At 60.4% G+C, this 16378-nt stretch overlaps 3 protein-coding genes across 4 annotated transcripts in view; 2 read left to right on the top strand and 1 right to left on the bottom strand.

Annotated features, from left to right (window-relative positions):
* The first annotated feature begins 405 nt into the window (after positions 1 to 405).
* On the top strand, positions 406 to 9680 carry APEH (acylaminoacyl-peptide hydrolase). Of its 2 annotated transcripts, XM_082663782.1 has the most exons (22): positions 406 to 879; positions 955 to 1087; positions 1551 to 1677; positions 2054 to 2147; positions 2247 to 2322; positions 2412 to 2575; positions 2742 to 2879; positions 2976 to 3067; positions 3150 to 3190; positions 3275 to 3396; positions 3855 to 3915; positions 5183 to 5280; positions 5928 to 5979; positions 6818 to 6906; positions 7342 to 7480; positions 7973 to 8056; positions 8141 to 8221; positions 8563 to 8651; positions 8745 to 8935; positions 9044 to 9146; positions 9231 to 9337; positions 9428 to 9680. In XM_082663782.1, exons 1-22 carry the CDS (start codon positions 868 to 870, stop codon positions 9531 to 9533), a joined length of 2199 nt encoding a protein of 732 aa, XP_082519908.1. In that variant the 5' UTR covers positions 406 to 867; the 3' UTR covers positions 9534 to 9680. The 2 variants fall into 2 exon arrangements, with proteins under 2 accessions (XP_082519908.1, XP_082519909.1); XM_082663783.1 differs by lacking the exons at positions 2247 to 2322; positions 2412 to 2575.
* A 346-nt stretch (positions 9681 to 10026) lies between these two features.
* On the bottom strand, positions 10027 to 14875 carry MST1 (macrophage stimulating 1; the record flags this gene model as incomplete). The annotated part of the gene is made up of 18 exons (XM_082663847.1): positions 10027 to 10349; positions 10453 to 10592; positions 10694 to 10800; positions 10881 to 11027; positions 11168 to 11245; positions 11416 to 11536; positions 11627 to 11662; positions 11755 to 11891; positions 12040 to 12142; positions 12233 to 12363; positions 12545 to 12713; positions 12888 to 13006; positions 13157 to 13277; positions 13358 to 13494; positions 13575 to 13689; positions 13773 to 13885; positions 13965 to 14112; positions 14782 to 14875. The coding sequence occupies 18 exons, from the start codon at positions 14873 to 14875 to the stop codon at positions 10188 to 10190; spliced, it is 2178 nt and encodes a 725-aa protein (XP_082519973.1). The 3' UTR covers positions 10027 to 10187.
* A 908-nt stretch (positions 14876 to 15783) lies between these two features.
* RNF123 (ring finger protein 123) overlaps positions 15784 to 16378 on the top strand; it is a 28805-nt gene continuing 28210 nt past the window's right edge. The window contains exons 1-2 of the mRNA XM_082663134.1: positions 15784 to 15852; positions 16121 to 16262. The gene's annotated coding sequence lies outside the window, so the exon portion shown is untranslated. The remainder of the gene's footprint in view (positions 15853 to 16120; positions 16263 to 16378) is intronic.

The following is a 16378-nucleotide window of genomic DNA, read 5'->3' on the forward strand; positions in this document are numbered from 1 at the left end:
TGGGGTAGGCCTGGTGGCCGATAAGACCAGGCGACACCCTGTTACCTTTGCACCCGCCCTTCTTTGCCCCACGCCCCGGAGCTCCAGGGCTCGAGCTCTGTGCCCCCTGCCAGGAGCACACCTCTGCCCTTCTTTTCTCGTCGGCCTGAGGGCCCCTCCAGAGCAGGGCCTGGCACCGTCTGGTGAATGCTTGCCCCGTAATGGACCAGAAGGACCCGACAGTTAGCCTCCGGGCTGCGGAAGACCCCAGCTGGGGCTGACTTCGGCTTGCACCCTGCCTCTCACGCCCCCGCCCCTCATCTCTCTTTTCCTCGACTTTACCCTCGCAGGGCTCAGCCCCGCCCTCCCACCCCACCCCCGTGTCTTCGGAGTCCTCGGTCTGCAGCCTCTCAGGACCTGCCCCCGGATGCTTAGGGCCCACCCCCGTCCGGCCTCATCTGCCCTCCTCCCGTGGGCCCTGTCGTTCTTCACACACCTCGCCCCTCCCTACAGACCCGCTCCTTTATTCCGTTTCGACAGCGCCACCCCTTCTCCTCGGAAACCCCATTCCCTCCCCTCCCAGTAATAGGCCGGGCCTTGGCCCACAGAGCTCGCCTCTCTCCAGCCTAGCCCACCCCGAAAGGCCTGCTCCTTTCCCCGAGGTCCCTGCTCTTCCCCTCCAGGACTCCTGGGGCCGCAGCTCCAACTTGTTCCTCGCAGGCCCCACCTCCTTACCATCGAGGCCCTGCCCCTCGTCTAATCGTCCTCGCTCATTCGTCGAAAGTCCCGCCCCTCTCACTGTGCGGCAAGGCCGCGGCGGAGACTGGCCGGGCCTCTCACTTCCGGGCGCCTGAACGCCCCGCCTCACCCCGGCGGCCCAGAGCCACCATGGAGCGGCAGGTGAGGGAGCGGCCCGCGGTTCCCGTGGTCTTTGCAGCCCGGGCCGGGCCTGACCCTGCTGTGTCCCCTGCGCAGGTGCTGCTGAACGAGCCCGAAGAGGCGGCGGCGCTGTACCGGGACCTTAGCCGCCAGCCCGCGCTGAGCGCCGCCTGCCTGGGCCCGGAGGTCACCACGCAGTACGGGGGTTGTTACCGGACGGTGCACACTGGTGTGTGTATGGAGGGGAGTCGGTGGAGAGGAGGGGGGCGTGGAGGGCTAGCTGCCTGACAGTGCACACGGGTGTGTGGAGAAGGCCGGGCTTGGAGAGTGTGGGTGTGGAACAGTGCATCCGTAAGAGGTCTGTGCACACAGGTGTATGGGGGGGCGGCCTATTTGGGGTATTATGGGATGGTGCCCATGAGTGCAGAGTGTGGGCCTTGTAAGGGTCACCCCCGTCATCGTATCCCACACCTGCTCTCAAGATTCTAGGGTGGATGCTAGGAGCAGTAATCGTTTCTCTCCAAGACGTTGTCAGCCTAGGCTCTGGAGGCCTAGACTTGAGAGTTGTGGCCAAGTGTTGCCCATCCTGCCCCCCAGAATATCTGGAGATAGACTGAGAGAGGTGGGGTAGGGGAGGGAGTAGCCTGTGCTGGGACTGGTCAAGTTGAGCAGCCTCATGCCTCTTCTCGCAGAGTGGACCCAGAGGGACCTGGAACGCATGGAGAACATCCGATTCTGCCGCCAGTACCTGGTGTTCCATGATGCGGACTCAGTGGTGTTTGCAGGGCCTGCGGGCAACAGTGTGGAGACCCGGGGCGAGTAAGTTTGAAGGAGGAAGCTTGTAGGCAAGGCCATGGCCATCTGCAAGCCTTTTATGAATGCCCACCCTGTGCCTTGGTGTGGGTAGGGCCCAGAAGGGAAGCCAGGAGCCAGATCCCTGACCCTTGGGAGCTCAGGTAGTAGTGACATGGTCACAAGCATTGGAGGCTTGCTCCAAACTTGGGCTGGGACTAGAGTCCCTGCCCCAGGGAAGGGAGGCAAGGCAGCTGCCGTGGTAGGGCTAGAAGGGCTGCAGGGGCGGTTGTGGGCCAGAGCCTCAAGAATCTTGTCTAAGAGGTTGTGGCCAATAAGGGGACAGGATGGGTTATCACTGGGTGGGAGGTAATACTGACCTGCTCCCCTACATCCTCCTCAGGCTGCTGAGCAGAGAATCTCCTTCAGGCACCATGAAAGCTGTGCTGCGCAAGGCTGGAGGGCCGGGCGCTGGGGAGGAGAAGCAGTTTTTGGAGGTAAGTCTGCATAGGACCACGTGGTGGGTAACTGGGGGCTCAGTCCCACGGATAAGGCTCTGTTGGAGGATAGGCAACCTGACTCCCAGATGTCCTTAGGTTTGGGAGAAGAACCGGAAGCTCAAGAGCTTCAACCTGTCAGCGCTGGAGAAACATGGGCTGGTTTATGAGGATGGTGAGGCATCTGGCTGGTGAGCAGGCAGGGCGGACAGGAGGGGCAGCCATAGCCCAGGGCTCCCCCTGATCGGCCTTCCTTGCACCCAGACTGCTTTGGCTGCCTGTCCTGGTCGCACTCGGAGACACACTTATTATACGTGGCAGAGAAGAAGCGCCCCAAGGCTGAGTCCTTCTTTCAGACCAAAGCCTTGGACGTCAGTGGCAGCGATGACGAGGTGGCCAGGCTGAAGAAGCCAGACCAGGCCATTAAGGTGCTCATGGCCATGGCCAGTCCATGAAGGCCCCTCAGGGCAGTGCTGGGGTCCACTATGCTCTCTGCCCACACTGTGCCTATCAGAACCAGGGAGGTACTGGCTTCTAGGGGGCAGGGCCATCTCCTGCAGGACAGCCTGGGCAATGAGTGTCTTGTGTTCTCAGGGGGATCAATTTTTATTTTACGAAGATTGGGGAGAAAACTTGGTTTCCAAAAGCACTCCTGTACTCTGTGTGCTGGATGTCGAGAGTGGCAACATCTCTGTGCTTGAGGGGGTCCCTGAGAGTGTGTCCCCTGGACAGGTTAGTGCTGACTTGGCCTACATGACTCCGAAAGTCTGGGGCCCCTGCCTGAGCTACTGTCCCTTGTTCACACCTGCCCTGTGGTCTTGTTTACAGGCATTCTGGGCCCCTGGAGACACAGGTGTTGTGTTTGTGGGCTGGTGGCATGAGCCCTTCCGGCTGGGCATCCGCTTCTGCACCAATCGAAGGTGAGGACAGTCGAAGGGGCAGGGCAGGGGGCCTTGCAGCTCAGACTGGCCTTGAAGCTGAGTGTCTCTCTGGTGGTTCCAGGTCAGCCCTGTACTATGTAGACCTCATCGGGGGGAAGTGTGGTAAGTGCTGGCACCTACCTGTGCTTCACTGACACACACTGGCCCTGGCAGCCTGCATGATGCTTGCATTTCTGTCTGGTCCAGAGCTCCTCTCGGATGACTCTCTGGCTGTCTCTTCTCCCCGGCTGAGCCCAGACCAATGTCGCATCGTCTACCTGAGGTTCCCATCTCTGGTCCCGCATCAGCAGTGTGGGCAGTTGTGCCTGGTGAGCTGGGGTGGGGGTGGGGGGAGGTCAGCAAGAGGAGGGGATGGCAGATGAGAGCTGAAGAGTCAGCTTCATCTCCCCATGGCCTCCTCAGTGGACCTCCTGTCCTGGGTACAGTGATGGTGTGAGTTCTGCCTTTCCTTCTCTCCAGGCAAGGCCTGGAGGCTGAGAGTGCTGTCATGGGGGCTCTGCACAATCAAAACTCACCACCTTGAGAGCATCCTCTGTCTACGAGAATGCTCCTCCCTTTGCTTCTCATCTGCACGTGGCCAGGCTCTGCAAGGGGCTGGGATATAATGGGCAGTTACAGAGTCTCAGTCCTTGTAAAAGGGCCCCTCCAGACATCTGCTCCAGGTCACCAGAAAGGAGATACATCAGGCCTCTCTCAGGTCCTCCCCTCCCTGCCCTGAGGGCACTGCCAGTCCCCTGGTGAGCCTGACCATTGTGTTCTGTTGCAGTATGACTGGTATACCAGGGTCACCTCCGTGGTGGTGGACGTTGTGCCTCGGCAGCTGGGAGGTAAGGGGTGTCGGCTGGGTGGGTGCCAAGGAACATGCAGTTCTGTTTTCCTGCCATCTGTTATCCCTGCTCAGGGCCAGCCTCCTCAGCTCTTCCTGCCTGGGTTCCTTCTGAAGTCTCCCCGCTGCTGGGCCAGCCCCAGGTTCAGCCTCTGCAGGGGGTGGGGCCATTACTATAGGGAATGGTTCTCATAGAAGGTCAGCTGGACCAAAGCTGAGATCCGAGTGGCCCAAGCTGGCTGAGGCTTGAGATTATTTCCCTTGTGCCGCAGCCCATAGATTTATCTTGTTTTTCCAGTGGCTGCTTAAAGCCACTGCTCCTTCAAGGGGTCTCGGAAAGTACACTAGATTGGCAGGTCCTGCCCCAAGGGTGCTCATTCTCCCACTCCCAGCCCCCACCCCAGCGTTTGTCTAGTCCAAGCCCTTGAGGCAGCAGGGTCTCTGGGAGGGTGGCTCTTGGCTGACAAGCTCCAGTCACAGTCTCGGGCGCTCACAACTCTGCTTGGGATCCCAGACTATCCCAAGGACGTGAGGGGTGAGTCTCTTGTTTTCTTAGGCCGCCTGGTCAGTTCCAGGAGTCAAGGACAAGGGATGGCCTCCTTTTCCTGTCTTTGGGTTACAGGGATGCAGCAGTGGGGACCTGGTCTGAATCCGAACTCTGCCCCTTATTAGCTGTGTGTTCTTGGACAGTATCCTGACCCCCTGATCTTCCATTTATTTATGTGAGGAGAGGGTGGTTGTTCCCTGCCTTCTTTGTAGGATTGTAGTGAGGGGTAAATGAGTGATGATGTTAGAGGGTAGGATTTATTCAGGCCCGAGTGCCAGGTACTCTGCTAAGTACGGTTAGAGACAGACAGGTGTCTTGGTTACAGCATCCGCTGCCTCCTAGCGGCCCTTAAGAGCAGCTCAGAGGAATGCCAGTGCATTCAGTTTCTATCAGAAGCTCTTCAGCTCCGCCTCTCTTGGGCCCTCAGAGGCCTCTGCCCCTCAGCCCCCTCTTCAAGCAGTTTCTCATTGCCTAGGGTACCCCCATGTATGTGGCTGTTGTTCTGTCACAGTTCTGGGGCCCCAGGTGAATTCCCCAGCGACCCGGGCTGTCTCATAGTCTGGACACACACACACACACATGCACGCACGCACATACACACACACTCATAGTCTGGACACACACACACACGCACGCTCATACGCACGCACGCACGCACACACACACACACACACACACCCCTCCACTCTTGGACGTGGCCCCCAGCTCTCTGCCTTTGCAGAGAACTTCTCTGGGATCTACTGCAGCCTTCTGCCTCCGGGATGCTGGTCAGCTGACAGCCAGAGAGTGGTTTTTGACTCAGCTCAGCGCAGCCGGCAGGTGAGGAGCCCTGACTGTGTTGAGAGGCAGCCCTCAACCAACCCCCAGGAGCTGTGGGCCTGGGACATAGCACACACACACTGCCAGGTGGACCGCCCAGCTCACAGGTCTCCCTGGCCCCTTAAGGCCCTGCCTGCCCCTGTCCTGGACTCATTTTTCCTTGAGGGGGCTGGCTGCCCTGGTACCCCACAACAGAGCCCTTGGCCCTTTCTCCTGAGGCAGAGATGCAAAGCCCCCACCCTCAGCATTTCCATGTGGTGGGCAAGGGGGCTGCCACTGGGGCGGGCCCCTGAACACCATACGGGGAGCTGATGGAGATGGGACAGCAGCTTTCTCCCAGGGACTGTGTGGGGACACCACAGTGTGCCAGACTCCTTTGGGGTTAGATATCGTTTGGTCCTCAGGGTAGCTCTAAGGGGCTCAAAGGCATTCCTTATCTTGCCCAGGGTCACTTAGCAAGTTGTGATGGAACTGGGATTTGAACCCAGGCCCTCAGGCCACTCCCTACTGCACTGAGTAGCTATCACCATACTCACTCACAGCTCTGGCCTTGGCCCAAGGGTCCCCAAGAGGGTAGAGAGGAGGTGGGGGCAGGACCCATAGGGCTGTTGGATGTGGTACCACACATGGCCTCCTCTCTGCTTCAGGACCTGTTTGCTGTGGACACCCAGATGGGCAGTGTGACCTCTCTGACGGCTGGTGAGCAGGGCTGGCGAGTGGGCCAGCCAGGCCAGGGGAGGGACTGGAGCTCAAGCATGTGGGGCAGCACTCTCGGCCACTCTGCACCACTGACTGTCCCACAGCCTTTACTGACAGTCTTGCGAGGACCCTGCCTATGCAGGACCCTTACCCAGCCAGCAGACTGCCTCCTGGCTCTGCTCTGCTCCCTGTGTCCTGGCATTGCCTCAGCACGGCCCCCACCCTACTTCTCAAACCCACAAAATTCTCTCTTGCCAAGATCTGCCAGAGTCATCCTTCCCTCTCCCCAAACCTCAGGCAGAGGCACCTCTGCCAACCCAGGGCGCAGAAGCCCTGGGTTGGCTCCCTGATCTTCCTCTTACCCAGGCCTGATGATTCTGCACCTAAAGTGTTTTTGAGTCCTCCACCTGCCCTGGCTGTACTCACTCCTCCACAAAGCTACCAAAGGATTGTTCCCAAACTGCATCTCATTGTATAGTATCTGCTTAAGAATCTGAATCTCCTTGGACCCCACTGCCTAGAATTAGCACCTCCCCCCCAGCCTTCTGGGCCTAGCTGCCACCCCTGCAGACGGCAGTCATCAGGTGGTGGGTGGTTGTGCCATGTGGTCTGGTGTGTCCCCAGATCTGGCAGTCCCAGGGGACAACCAGCGCCTGCTGGATGAATGGACTGAGAAGGCGGCTCACCCAGAGCTGTGTGCGGTTGTCTGTGACAGTCCCTCTGTGGGCATCCCTTTGCTTCCCAGGGAATAAGGGGCACCTCACTATAAAGCCTCCAGCTTGGGACTCTGGCTCTGCAGGGACTGGGTGGGAATAGTGGTGGCATCTGCCTTGTCCAGGGGGGTCAGGTGGAAGCTGGAAGCTGCTCACAATTGACCGGGACCTCATGGTGGCACAGTTCTCCACGCCCAGCCGACCCCCATGCCTGGTGAGTGTTGGTGGGCCCCAGGCCAGGAGGCAGGGATTCGGTGCAGGCAGAGTTCCCCAGGTCAGGGAACTGGCCCGAGTCTGACTGTGGCTGGTCAGCATGTGAGAGGCCAAGGTGTGGACCCAGCCCAGTATAGTCCACGAGGGTCTGGCACTATGGGGAGAAACTACTGGGTTAAGGTTTGCTCTGTTCAGAACAGGGTGCCTGGGAAAGTGCTCAGTCCTCCAGCATAACAGCCTAGAAGCTGAGGAGGGAGGGGTACATATGTGTGGTTGTGTGAGTACCTGTGTATATACCAGCTCATGACAGGAGTCCATGCTGGGCCCTCTGGAGGTGGGCAGATGGCCCAGTATAATGAGAGCTGCCCACTCGCACACTGGTGGAACGGCAGGGAGGCAGCCAGGCCACCTGTGACACACTCTTTCCCTTTGGCAGAAAGTTGGGTTCCTGCCTCCTGAGGGGAAGGAGCAGGCGGTATCATGGGTGTCCCTGGAGGAGGCCGAGCCCATTCCTGAAATCTCCTGGAGCATCCGGGTACTACAGCCGCCCCCAGAGCAAGAGCATGTGCAGTATGGTGAGCTGGGCAGGGGCAGAGGGGCACCTTCTCCAAGTTCCCCAGCACAGTGTCTGTGGTCACCTTTCCCGTCTCCTGTCTCACATTTTGGGATTTTTTGAGATTACCTCTAAGAGGTATTTTTTTTCCTCTTGTGGACGGTCATGGGGAGTAGTGTCCAGGCATCTGAGCACCTACTCTGGGTATCAGAGCTGGGCATCACCAGGCCAGATCGTCTGCAGTGGGATAACGGAGCCCAAAGAAGACAGGCCTGTGTGAGGCCTCTGTGACCACACCTCCTCCAGAATGTTGTCCTTGCAGAGACTGGGACTCCCTGACTAGGGCAGAAGGAGCATGAGCGTCCTGGGGTCCATGTGTCACAGTGTGGGCTACCTTGGCCAGGTCTCTTGTTTCAGAGGTCAGCTGCAGACCTGCAGCTACAGCTGAGGCCTTGGCTGGGGAAGCCCCTCGGCAGTAGACCTGGCTCTGCTGATTGCTGCTTTTCCCCTGCAGCTGGCCTTGACTTTGAAGCAATCCTTCTGCAGCCCAGCGACCCTCCAGATAAGACCCAGGTGCCCATGGTGGTCATGCCCCACGGTAGGCAACTGGCCTAAGGGTCCCTGCCCTTCCACAATCCCTCCTAGCTAGCTCTTTCACCTTCTCTCTGTTCCCTATCTGCAGGGGGACCCCATTCATCCTTTGTCACTGCCTGGATGCTGCTCCCAGCCATGCTTTGCAAGATGGGCTTTGCAGTACTACTAGGTGAGGGAGCAGGGTGCTGCAGCTCTGGTAGAGCTGTGGGGTGGTGGTGATGGTGTGGGCCTGGTCTGTACAAGCACTGCGGGTACCACCCTAGTCTCCAGGCCTCTGGTAATCACTATCAGAAACTGCCCTGGCCAGTCTCTGGCTCCATGGCATGGTGATAACATGAAGTAACTTGCAACTGCCACGGAAAGGGTGTGTGGTCACTGGGCAGTCTCAAATCTCTTGGCCCCTTCCCCTTGAGTCTGGTGCAGCTAGCCTCAAGGCCTACTTCACATATAGGTGAAAGGGCGCTGGGAAGGTCACTTGACCACCCTGTCTGGTCCCTCCCTGGCCTCCAGTGAATTATCGTGGCTCCACGGGCTTTGGCCAGGACAGCATCCTCTCCCTCCCCGGCAATGTGGGCCACCAGGATGTGAAGGACGTCCAGGTAGCAGGGGCTGGGGCTTCTGGACGGGCTGGGGGTGTGGCTCCATTCAGCTGGGCAGGCAGCTGGCTGCAGCATGATCTGCCCACCCTGTAGTTTGCAGTAGAGCAGGTGCTCCAGGAGGAACACTTTGATGCAGGCCGTGTGGCCCTTATGGGTGGTTCCCATGGTGGCTTCCTGTCCTGCCACCTGATTGGTCAGTACCCGGAGACCTACGGTGCTTGCGTGGTGCGGAACCCTGTGATCAACATTGCCTCCATGATGGGCTCCACTGACATCCCTGACTGGTGGGTGTGCCCAGAGGTCCCCGCCCTTCTCCCCCCTCACTACGTACCCTCATGGAGCTCCGGCAGGCCCCAGAGCTCCTGGGCCTGCATCATCTCAGTGTCTTGTAGGTGCGTGGTGGAGGCTGGCTTCCCCTACAGCAGCAACTGCCTGCCAGACCTCAACATGTGGGGTGAGATGCTGCACAAGTCGCCCATCAAGTACACCCCTCAGGTACGCAGCCCTCCCCCTGCCCAGTGCACCACCAATCTGTCCAGGGCCCCGGGCCCTGCTCACCTCCACTCCCCACATACCTAGGTGAAGACACCAGTGTTACTGATGCTGGGCCAGGAGGACCGGCGTGTGCCCTTCAAGCAGGGCATGGAGTATTACCGTGCCCTCAAGGCCCGAAACGTGCCCGTTCGGTGAGTACAGCAAGACAGCCCTGGCAGCTGGTGGGCAGGTGAGCAGGGAAGGATCCTCAATCCTCAAACATTGCTGCCCAACCCTTACAGGCTCCTGCTCTATCCCAAAAGCACCCATGCACTATCAGAGGTGGAGGTGGAATCAGACAGCTTCATGAATGCTGCGCTCTGGCTGTGCACGCACTTGGGCAACTGAAGCCCTACCACTCTGTATGAGCTGGGTGACATATGCCACACTTGGCTCTTGGAGAGCCCCAGGGTCTGGCAGAGCGGCAAGAGGCTTCCTGGGCTCTGGACTTCATGGATGGGTGAGCCGAGGAATGTGGGCTATATACTCATAATAAATGAGGACACAGAGTCTAGTTCCTGCTGGTACTTTGTACCAAGCCACCCGTAACCCCAGCCCCACCCTTGGGGTTCAGAGACCATAGGCCCTGGGTATGGTAGCCATAAGGACGGCAACTACTTCCAGCGTGAGAGGGGAGGGGACAGCGAGAGGCTCAGCTGCTGCCTGTCCTGGCCAAGTAGGACTCCACCAGGCTAGCTCCCTCTACTGCAGCCCCTTCTGTTAGAAACTGCCCTACACCACCCTTCTCCTCCCAACAGTTTATTTAGGGGACTAGTGAGGCCCTGCCCTTCACAGCATCCACAGGCTAAGGTAGGGCTAGGGTCAGATCGCCCAGCCCAAGTTGTGTTGGACTCTGCCACTCAGGCCCTAATGAGGAGTTGCCAATTCATTCCCTAGAAGTAAAGGCTAAGAAGCACCCTGCACAGGCATAAAGAGGAAAGGTGGCTTTATGTCTGACAGAAAGCTTCGTCCTCCCCAAGGCCCACAGGATTGAGGCTGGGACTAGCCCAGCCTCATGACCTTGTGAATCCAGTCCACAAACACAGAGACACGCATGAAGATGGATGGCCAGCGGGGCCGTGCGCACACTCGGTTGGGGATTATAATTCCCTCCAGGACCCAGCAGTCGTGAGTAAAGCAGGCAAGTGGGCCCCCGTAGTCACCCTGGTAGGTGCAAGAACTGGTGAGGGCCTGGACCATGGTAGAGACTAGCCCCCTTCGGGGTGAAGCAGTACATTTTCAGCTTGCCAGGGGCCCTGCCACTGACCTCACAGGCTCCAGCAGGGGCCAACAGTCCTTCAGTGCACATCTCACTCTCGCGTACGCGACCTCGGTGCTTGATGTTACATTCCCGGTTGGAGATGACATTGAGGGAGGCTATGTTCAGGACCGTGTTGTCCCCTGTACCTACAGTGAAGAGAATGGGAAGAAGGATAGGGTCTGTGGGTAGTACACAAGGCTGGGCCTCTTGGCCTGGAACAGTCCATGCCCCTGCAGTGTACTCTTACCTTTGGTCTCGCCCCAGCCTGCGATCTCACACTTGGTGCCTGGAGGCACCACATACCACTCAGGGGGCAGGCAGATCAGGGCCACACGCTGGTTCAGGGTCGCAGGTCTTCAGCAAGAATGACGGCATTCAGGGTCTGAGGCCACAAGGCCCAGCCCCACCTCACACCCTCTTGACTTGTCACACACCTCTCCAGCTTGAGCAGAACAAGCTGGGAGCCAGAGGGCCCGCAGACCATCTTGGCCATTGAGATGCGCTGCAGGCCTGGCTGCCCGGGCTGTGGGTCCTGGAACAGGGTGCCTAGCCACACCTCATAGCCAGTGAGAGGCCCATGGCTGAGAGAGAAGCTCTGCTACATCAGTCGAGACTCAATAGTCTGCTGCCCAACACTCACCCATTGGCTTGCCTAGGGAAGGTGGCTAAGGGGGAGAGGAAGGCATGGGGTTGGGAGTCCCCAAACCCAAGGAAGGCTCACCAAGAGGAGAAGCACTGCCGGGCAGTCAGAACCCACTGCTCCTTCACTAGGGAGCCTCCGCAGAAGTGCTGGCCCTGCCTGGAGGAGTGCAGGTTAGGAAACGGTCCTGAGACACAGACACAGGCTGGACCTGCCATGTCTTGGCTAGGATCTGTGAGGCTGGGGCAGGTTCCCGCCCCCCTACTGGCACAAGCACAGAGGATGTAGCATCAGCCCCTGTCTTGGAGAATCAGGCAGTTGTGCCTCACCGGTTGCGCAAGCTGACTGTCCAGGGTGAGTTCCCAGGCTGGCCGCCCACCACACGCAGCTTGGAGCGCCATGGGTCCAGGCGGGTCACTCTCTTGCCACACTTCTCAAACAGCACCTGGTCTGGGGGATAGAATGTGCTGTTTGAAACCCCAGACTGGATGGAGATGGGGGGTAAAGGGACCACGACGCATAACTGGCCCAAGTCCGTACCTGGGGGCTCCAGGATGGACGGCGGTTGGTCATCATCTGAAAGACCCAAGTTCAACCGCGTTAAGGGAGCCAGCCTTTGGCGGTGGAGGCTAGGGGCGGGGCCCCGGGGCTGTGTCGCCCGTGCTCACCGCAGCGCCGCAGTGCACAGTAGTCGAACGTAGTCCCCGGATCTGTGGTGTAGCACCAGGGCCCGTGACTATCCCCGTCTGGGTTCCTGCAGAAGTTCTCCTCCAGTGGTGCGTGTGGGGCGGAGGTGGGGGTGAACCTAGGCGGGAGGGGGAGCAAAATCAAAGGGTAATCCCAAGCCCTCGCAAGCCTCCAGTTGCAGAGCCGAGGCATGCCGCCCTAGGGTTAGTCCCGGGCGGGGCCTGTGGCCTCGGTCTGGGAGGCACCAGGCGCGCTGGCGGACTTACTGCGGCTTGTGCGGCGTCCCCGCGGACCAGCGCTGACACCGGACGCCCTTTCGGGTCTTGCTGACTGAGCCGCGGTACAGTTCCCCCGCGCCATGGTAGCAGTCTGCGGCGGGCGGACGGACGGGGGCGACCGTCAGCCGGTTCTCGCCCCAGCCCTCCGGCCCCGTGCGTCCAGCCCCAGCTCAGCCCTTACCCTCGGGCCGCACGTCGTCGGTGCAGCGCCGGATCTGGTAGCAGAAGGCCACGCGCATGCCAGGCCGCGATGTGAAGCACCAGGGCGCCTCCGATCCGTCGGGGTTCCGACAGAAGTTCTCCCGAAGGTCCCTGAGCAAGCACGCAGCTCAGCCCGGGTGGGTCCCAGGTCATGGGCTGGCCAGCCCGCCTGGGCGGGAGCCCAGCCTCCAGCTCCTCCCCAAGCCCCGCCTCCTTTCAAGCCCCGCCCGGGGACCCCCTCAGGTCCCACCCGCAGGAGTAGCAGGCTCCCAGCGGCGGCCAGCCAACTCACTTGCACGCATACTTTTCCGGCGCAAAGCGATGCTGATGCGGATGCTGCGCGTCCCAACGCTGGCAGGGCACGCCCGCAGCGGTGGTGTTGACCGTGCCCCGGTAGCCCTCGCCTTTCCCGCGGAAGCAATTGAGCGTCGTGGCCTCCCGGCGCGGCTGTGCCTCGGACCCTTGGATGGATCGAGGCCGGTCGGAGCCCGAGTGGGAGGTGAGACTGGGGCTGGGGCGGAGCCCCACTGTTGTTGGGCCACCACCGGGTCACGCCCAGCCCCTCCTCTAGTCCCAGCCAGGCCACGCCCCCACGTGTCCCAGGTGCCCTCCCAGGCCCCGCCCTCACGCTCTACCGCAGCGGGGGAGGTCGCAGAACTCTCGCTTCATCTGCGGGTCCGCGGTATAGCACCAGGGCCGCTCCGAGCCGTCCGGATTCCGGCAATAGTTGTCGTCCAGACTTTTGTCCAGGAACCTAGAGGCGGTAGCCGGGCGTGAACAAGAGCCTGGGACTCAGGCCCTGTCTGGCCCCAACCAACTATGTACTGCCTTACATCGCCCCGCCTCTGGAGTGCTGGGCCCTACCCTTGCCCGCCCTCCTCCTGCCGAGCCCGCCCACGCGTACTTGCGGGGCTCGAAGGGGTGAGGGTGCGGGTGCTGCAGGTCCCAGCGCTGACACTCGCGTCCTGACTCCGTGCGGTCCACTGAGCCGCGGTAGTCCTCGCCATTGCACCAAAGGCAAGCGGCTGGAGACACAGGGCCGATGGGTTCGTGGACGGGCGTGGGCATGCTCCTCCCGCCCCAGGCTTGACCCGGAGCTGCTTACCCTCCCGGCAAGACTTAATGCCGCAGCTCTGGAAGCGCACGGCAGGGTCTGTTGTGTAGCACCAGGGACCTCTGGGGTCCCTATCCGGGTTGCGGCAGAAGTTGTCGTCCAAGCCATTTCGAAGTGTGGGTGTGTACCTGTGAGAGTAGCAATACAGTGCGTACTGGGGGCAGGCGCCAGGCCGGCAGGGACAGAGGGGAGCTGCAGTCTGTCTCACTTGTGGTCATTGGGGAACCTGTGGCTCCAGCGCTGGCAGGGTAGGCCACCCATGGTGATGGCCACGGTGCCCCGGTACTCGACCCCATTGTCCACGATGCAAGTCCGAACATAGACTGGGAGCAAAAGACCCAGGATCAACAAGGCCTGAGACCCCAGCAGCCCTCTCCCCAGCCCGCCCTTCTCTGCAGCCACTCACTTTTCTTTTGGAAGAGATCACAGCGCCTGGAACGCTGCAGCCGTGTATGAGGTGAGTGCTGGGTCCATGGCAGCAACTGGCAACCATGGCTGCTCACATTGTAGTGGAAGGCCCTGGGAGGAGGAGTCACAGGGTAACTCAGTGCCCAGGTTCCCCTACCTCCAGTGTTATCTAGGTCCTTTGGCCACTCACCTGCAGTCCAGTAGGGGCCCACAAAGCCCTGCACATTCCTCAGCATTTGCCACATCTTCTTGCCAAGGCCTGGGCCCCACTGTGTGTAGCAGGTGTTGCAGCTCCGTACCCCAGAGCACCTGGAAGTCATTCAAGGGCGAGCGCTGCCCTGCAGGGTGGGCATGCGTGTCAGCACATGTATATCAGCACGTGCACACTTTATTCATTCAGGGGATCAAACTACAAGGCCTCTGGAGTGGACCCTGTCAGCCCATTCAAGGGTCAGACCCCTGTACTGGGTGGGAGAAGCAGGCCCAGGCATGATAGTTATCACTAGTGCACCTGTTTAGTGGGCAAGGCACTAGGCTCAGCTGTAAAACATATACTCTGAGAGCAGTGGGTGATGGTGCTTGCCCCATGGAGCTTATCCCATCTAATTTCTCAGATGAGACTGAGAAGGCTCAGAGGTATCTTATTAACCATGCAGAGGCCCAACCCAAGCATTCTGACTCCAAGTCTAGGCTCTCACTAGCATAAGGGCATATGCTAAATTAGAGAATTAGATCTGGCTCATAAGGGGTAATTGCCTGCACGTGTGCCTGCGTCTGTGTGGCCCTAATACTGCCTCAATGCTACAGCAGACTTTTTAACGCAGGCCTGAATAGGCAATGTGTTTATGTGTTCCTGGGGCTGCCCAGCTCTGTGAAAGAAGCCAAGGTCACTCGCTGCTCCATGCCCAATAGGAAAGTAAGTTCCTGGCTCAAAGAGCCGGATGGGCCTGGGGCCAACCCCTTTCTGAACGCAGATGGGGATCAGGGCTGAGGGGAAGGGCACTCACCAGGGGCCCCTAAGAACCCCGTCAGAAGCAGCAGGAGTGGGAGCCACCCCATCCTCCTGGCTGGAGGCTGCACTGTGACCCACCACAGCCCCATCCGGGAAGTTGTGAAACCTGTCCCTACGGGATTGGGTGGCTCTGTCTCCACACCCCCACTGTAGACTTGCTGGGGCCTGACCTGAGACCCAGTGGCAGGAATGGGGGTGGTGCCAGGCCTTAGACCCTATAGGTGAGGTACAAGTGTCCTCACTCTGGCACATTTAGCCCCCCGAGAGGCCTCCCTATGTAGTGGGCAGTGTTGGAAAGGTTCAGTGGGGACACTTGAGGGCCCCACTGCCCCCCTCCCTTAGCCCCACCCCCTCCCCCTCCCCGCACCCTAGGCTGCTTTGAAGGGAAGGGCAGTGTGGACATGGTTGCTGCCAGAGGCCTAGGTTCCAGCCCGAAGGTGGTGATATTAAACTTTTCTGAGCTTCAGCTTTCCCCTGTAAAGTGGAGAATATTCCCTGCCCCAGCCTCAAGGAGCCTGCCCCTTTTGCTGTCTTATCGGCCCCAGCTGGAGGCAGGTCTGCCCACGCCCCTGTCAGCAGAGCCCAGAGAGGCTCCCCTCGCCCCGCCAGAGGTGCCATCCCAGGGAAGATGAGCGAGGCCACCCTTCTGGCCTGAATGGAGGTGAGGGTGACAGGTGGCAGGGACCCTGGGAGGCACGGCCTTTCAGACGTCCTAGGGGACCTGTGGGCCGGACCTCCAAGTACGGGTAGGAGTTGAGATAGGTGGCCAAGGTCTCTCCCAGGACACAGCGTTACGACATGGCTGGGCCAGGAGCTCCTCCTGCGTAGGCGGGGGTCGGAGGCGTCTGGGCAGTGGGGCAGTGGGGCGAGGCGGGGGCCGGGAACGTCCCAGCTGTAGGCCGCGGAGGGAGCCCGCCCGCTGGAGGCTGTGGAGGGGGCCCTCTGGCGGAGGTCGGGCGCGGGTCGGTGCGCGTGCGCGGCGGCCGCGCGGTTTGGCCCTGGACAGGCGCCGTAGCTGAGAGCTGGGCGGATGTTGTGAGCCCGGACGCGGCGGCCGAGGCTGGGGGTGAGTGTGAGGGGCGGCCGGGCTCCGAGGGGGGCGGGTGTCCGCGGCTCCCCTTGCGGCCCCAGCCCGTCTAGTGTGAGGGCGCTCGCCGCGCGAGGGGTCGCAGCCTGTGGTGCCAGACTCCGGGCCGGAGCTGGCCTGGAGGATCCTCCGGAGCTTGGGGCCGGGCAGAGGCGACTGGGGGAAACAAGCGCTGCCCTCGCGTCCTTGGGATCCGAGATGGGGTCGGTTCGGTTACAAGCCTTGAACTCTCGGCGGGGCTGAACAGGATCGACGTGGCAGGGAGCCCCCGAGCAAAGTCAAGCACCGCCTCTCACCTGGGTCCTCAGCACCTGACACCCGGAGTGGATGTCTGGAAGGTTTGCTCATCAGTTGAGTGACAGCGTCTAATCTGTCCTGCACCTGCTCTGGTGTGAGAGGGCTGGTGGTGGGTGGCAGGGCGGGGAGTCACCTTTCTGAGGGGCAGGAGTGGTGCCGCCTGGGAGTGGGCAAGAGTGTGTGGCGGGAGCAGAGGACCTGTTTGGGG

Source organism: Grampus griseus, assembly GCF_964374135.1.
Source record: "Grampus griseus genome assembly, chromosome: 10".
Classification (NCBI taxonomy): domain Eukaryota; kingdom Metazoa; phylum Chordata; class Mammalia; order Artiodactyla; family Delphinidae; genus Grampus; species Grampus griseus.

Bases quoted from the DNA above. Each gene is read 5' to 3' on its own strand.
- APEH (XM_082663782.1), top strand. The intron at 3,191-3,274 runs GTAAGTGCTGGC...TGTCTGGTCCAG, and splicing joins CCTCATCGGGGGGAAGTGTG to AGCTCCTCTCGGATGACTCT. The intron at 8,652-8,744 runs GTAGCAGGGGCT...CCCACCCTGTAG, and splicing joins AGGATGTGAAGGACGTCCAG to TTTGCAGTAGAGCAGGTGCT.